Source organism: Rhea pennata, chromosome 26 (assembly GCF_028389875.1).
Source record: "Rhea pennata isolate bPtePen1 chromosome 26, bPtePen1.pri, whole genome shotgun sequence".
Classification (NCBI taxonomy): Eukaryota; Metazoa; Chordata; class Aves; order Rheiformes; family Rheidae; genus Rhea; species Rhea pennata.
This window is the reverse complement of record NC_084688.1, coordinates 6,505,227-6,506,865: the sequence shown is the minus strand read 5'-3', so window position 1 is coordinate 6,506,865 and position 1,639 is coordinate 6,505,227. Positions and strand designations below refer to the sequence as shown.

At 61.7% G+C, this 1,639-nt stretch overlaps 1 gene segment (V, D, J or C); it reads right to left on the bottom strand.

Annotated features, from left to right (window-relative positions):
• Window positions 1-247: 247 nt before the first annotated feature.
• On the bottom strand, window positions 248-1,248 carry LOC134151119 (T cell receptor alpha variable 4-like). The segment is given in 2 exon segments: window positions 248-720; window positions 1,197-1,248. Coding segments are annotated over 2 exon segments (525 nt in total).
• Between the last annotated feature and the right edge of the window lie 391 nt (window positions 1,249-1,639).

Below are 1,639 nucleotides of genomic sequence, written 5' to 3'. Positions count from 1 at the left end.
ATGGGGTTTGGGAATCTGCTACACGAAAGGCCACAGGTCTGGGCCACCTGCTAGAGAGAGCTCCTTGCCTCTACTGTGTGTGTGTGTCTTGTGCATGAGGCAACTATGAGACCTAGTGATGCTGTGCAATCTATCGATGGGCCTGAGCGTCTGAGGCCAGTTCCCAGAGGAATCCAGCATGCCCAGTATGTTTGTGTGTGTGTGTGTGTGTGTGTGTGTGTGTAGATCTGTGTACTACCACCTCTTGCTAAATCCAGGGGCCTTCCAGCCAACTGAGGCCCCAGCAGAGGGCGATCCACGACTGGGCAAGCTGGAGGTGGGGTGGCGCCTCCTGGCGGCCCGAGGGTGCCATGCACCCACCTCCACTCCCACCCTGCCTCACCCACGGGGGTTTGTGCACAGCCGCAGCCCCAGCCTGTCCCGCCGGGTCTCTCAGGGTGCAGTAATACACCGCCGTGTCACGCCGCTGGGGCCATGTGAGCTGCAGGGCACTGGACCGGCGGTCTGCAGCCACGAGCAGGGTTCCTGGAGGGTCCTGCACCTCTTTGGACCCTTTGAGAGCACTCACAATGAACATGGGACCTCGTCCCGGGAGGTGCCGGTACCAGTGGATGTACTCGTTAGTCTGTATGTTGGGGTGTGAGCAGCTGATGCTGATGCTGGTGCCCTCTGTGGCCTCTGCTGACAACTCCTGCTGCACCTGGGCTCTGCCCACAGCCACTGCCAAGGAGAAGGCAAAAAATCTCAGAAAATTCCTTTGCTCCCCGAGAGGTCAGGCAGAGGGAGAGGAGAGAAGACTGTTGAGGTTTGGTGGAAAACTCTTTGGAGAAGAAAGGATGGAGAGCAGCTTTATCAATGAGTGAGTGGCTCCTTGGAGGGAAAAACTGACAAGTGATGTTTGGAGGGCTGCTCCAAATGGAGAAGAGTGTAAGGGAGAGAGCAAAGAAGGAAGACACAGGGATTGAATGGAAGGATGCCCACTGATGGGTGAGGAGGAAAGTAGTGAGAGAAGAGGGTTTGGAAGAGGAAAGGATGGCTGGGAATATGGAAGGGAAAGAGGCAGAGGAGAAGGGGACTGGGGGTGAGGAGGGTGCAAAGGAGCCTGAGGGCGAGAGGTGAGGGCCGCTCTGAGGGTCCCAGGGGAAGTGATCCCCAGCACTGCCCCGGGCCCCAGAGACACTGCCAGCCCCACGTACCGAGGAGCACCATGGCCAGTGCCGCCAGCCCTGCGCTCTGTCTCTGCCGCATCACACCACCCCGCACGGTGTTGCACCGCTTGGCTCCCCACGCCTCGCTGCCGCCCGCCGGCACCGACTCTGTGCTCTGGCACTGGTGCCTCCTCTCGGCCACCGCCGTCTGCAGCAGCTCCGCCCCGGGGCTGCGCCCTGCCTTGGCACCGGCACCGCTCTCGGCCTCACCCACGCCTGGTCCCAGGCCACAGCTAGGAGGCAAGAGGGGCGGGTGTGGGGTGCTCAGCGGTATGGCAGCACACCAAGGCAGCTGCTCCACACTGCACACAACACTCCCAGGCCCGCGACAGGGGCCAGGCAGGACGGGAGCGACCGGGGCCGAGTGTCGTCATGGGGACGAGCCCTGATGCCCCCGATGCAAAGCGGAGTGCCACAGGCCACGGTGGCGG